Here is a 1,902-nt window from a genome sequence, read left to right on the forward strand (position 1 = left end):
GAATCCTGTTTGTGTGTTTCCTTTTCTCCACCACCAGGTGGCGCCCTGTCTTCACTGGGCCTCCCTGCACACCTACGGCTCATTGGACCATTATCTGGAGGAGTATTTGAGCAGTGGGCTGCCACTACCTCGACGCCAGAGTGTTTGCCAGTTTTGGGTCCTCTAGCCAAGCTGAGACTAGCTGAGTCTAACCCAAGCGTTGTTTCTCTGAGACTCATGTACTTTTGTTTCTGTTTCTTCGGCAGGAAGACTTCCTGTCTAACTGAATACTTGGACCTTCTCCCCCTGGAAGGAAAGCAGAGTTCACGCTGAGCAGGGGAAAACCTCCACATGATCTGTTCAAGTTCCCATCGGAAATCCGAGTGACAGTCTGCTCCATTACTCCTCCGGGTCCAACGTTTGTGTACCTGTCCGCCCTCCAACGTCTTCACTATTCTCTTGATTATCCCAGACAGATTGCATTCAAGGACTGACAAGGCCCCCCTCAAACGTTAGTCCCTCACCAGCATTATCTAACAACATCCAAGATTCCCATGGTACCTGAACTGACCTGCACTTCCCTTCTCACTTCCAGTTCCGGTTCACCAGCTCACTGAGTTCCAGTTCCAGCCCCTGTACTCTTACCTCAGTAAACCAGTTAAACTATTCCGGCGTTCTCTGAGTGCTTCTCTACATGTGGGTCAAATTCATAAAACCGATCATGACACCAAATTCTGCTATTTTTACCTTTAAGTTTTTTTGTTTTGTTTTGTTTTTTGTAGCACTGTAAGCTACTTATAAAGTGCAGTATAAATATTATTACTCAATAATATCATTAATATCACATTCACACATTTTATCCGAGTAGCAGGAATCTTTATAGATCAACCCCTAATTATTAAACTTATTTCTATCTTTTTTTTCTGAGATCCTTGCAGATCCCAGCCTCCGTGTCTTCATGGTAACGATCAGCCGTTTGTTGGTCCCTCCCTCCATCTTCTCCTTCGTTCAAAATGCATCTTTGGATCTGAGGGGAACGTTGTTCCATCAGCTGTCAGACGCAGGGAGGAGATATCAGGCCACCCTCTGAGGTCTGCTAACGTTTCCATTCTGACATTAAATGATTAAAGCCTGACTTCTGATGGAAAACCATTATCATGTCTGGAAACAGACGAACCAAATAAAGACGATGACGGAGGAGAGCGACGGACCTCTAAGATCGGGTACAGCTTGTCTTCTTTCACACAGATGCCCAGATATCTGGAACGAAGAGCAAAGGTGGTAAAAACCAACTTACAGTTTCAGGTCTTTCACTTAAGTGTGAAAATGAAATCATTGCTCACTATTTATTCACATTTAGCGGGTTATTCTTTATTAAAGGAGGTTTTATCAGGATTAAAAAGTGTGAAAGCTCAGGATCGGACTCTGTGGACAGGAAGAAGTTTCTAGAATTCAGCCTGAGGTTCAGCTCTAGAGTAGATCAGCGTTTTCACCTGACAACATTTGGGTGTGAGAGCTTCTGCAGGAGGCTGATCTCTCTCACGATGCTGTCTTGGTCTACATCGTTTTTGTAGATCTTCACCACCATCACCTTCCTCGTCCCGCTGTGGGTCACCTGAAAAGCAGGAGCTACTTTAGACAAGGCTGCTGGATTTCTGAAGGCTGCAAAGCTCAGAAGTCAGGCCTGGAAAAAACTGTCCATCTGTTCACCTGTCCATCCCCGTCTATTCACCTGTCCATTCCCCTGTCTGTCCACCCCACTGTCTATTCACCTGTCCATCCCCCTGTCTGTCCACCTATCCATCCCCATGTCTATTCACCTGTCCATCCCCTGTCTGTCCACCTATCCATCCCCCTGTCCATCCCCCTGTCTGTCCACCTATCCATCCCCCTGTCCATCCCCCTGTCTGTCCACCTATCCAT

General features: G+C 46.4%; 1 protein-coding gene across 1 annotated transcript in view; it reads right to left on the reverse strand.

Annotated features, from left to right (window-relative positions):
* Nucleotides 1–849: 849 nt before the first annotated feature.
* Nucleotides 850–1,902, reverse strand: part of LOC107103466 (dual specificity testis-specific protein kinase 1-like) — an 11,013-nt gene continuing 9,960 nt past the window's right edge. The window contains exons 3-5 of the mRNA XM_015403187.1: nt 1,473–1,594; nt 1,157–1,239; nt 850–1,030 (exon numbers count right to left, since the gene is read on the reverse strand). Of these exons, the coding sequence (XP_015258673.1) occupies nt 948–1,030; nt 1,157–1,239; nt 1,473–1,594 (288 nt within the window). The 3' untranslated portion in view covers nt 850–947. The remainder of the gene's footprint in view (nt 1,031–1,156; nt 1,240–1,472; nt 1,595–1,902) is intronic.

This window comes from Cyprinodon variegatus, unplaced genomic scaffold (assembly GCF_000732505.1).
Source record: "Cyprinodon variegatus isolate N-32 unplaced genomic scaffold, C_variegatus-1.0 Scaffold1454, whole genome shotgun sequence".
In the NCBI taxonomy this organism is placed as follows: domain Eukaryota; kingdom Metazoa; phylum Chordata; class Actinopteri; order Cyprinodontiformes; family Cyprinodontidae; genus Cyprinodon; species Cyprinodon variegatus.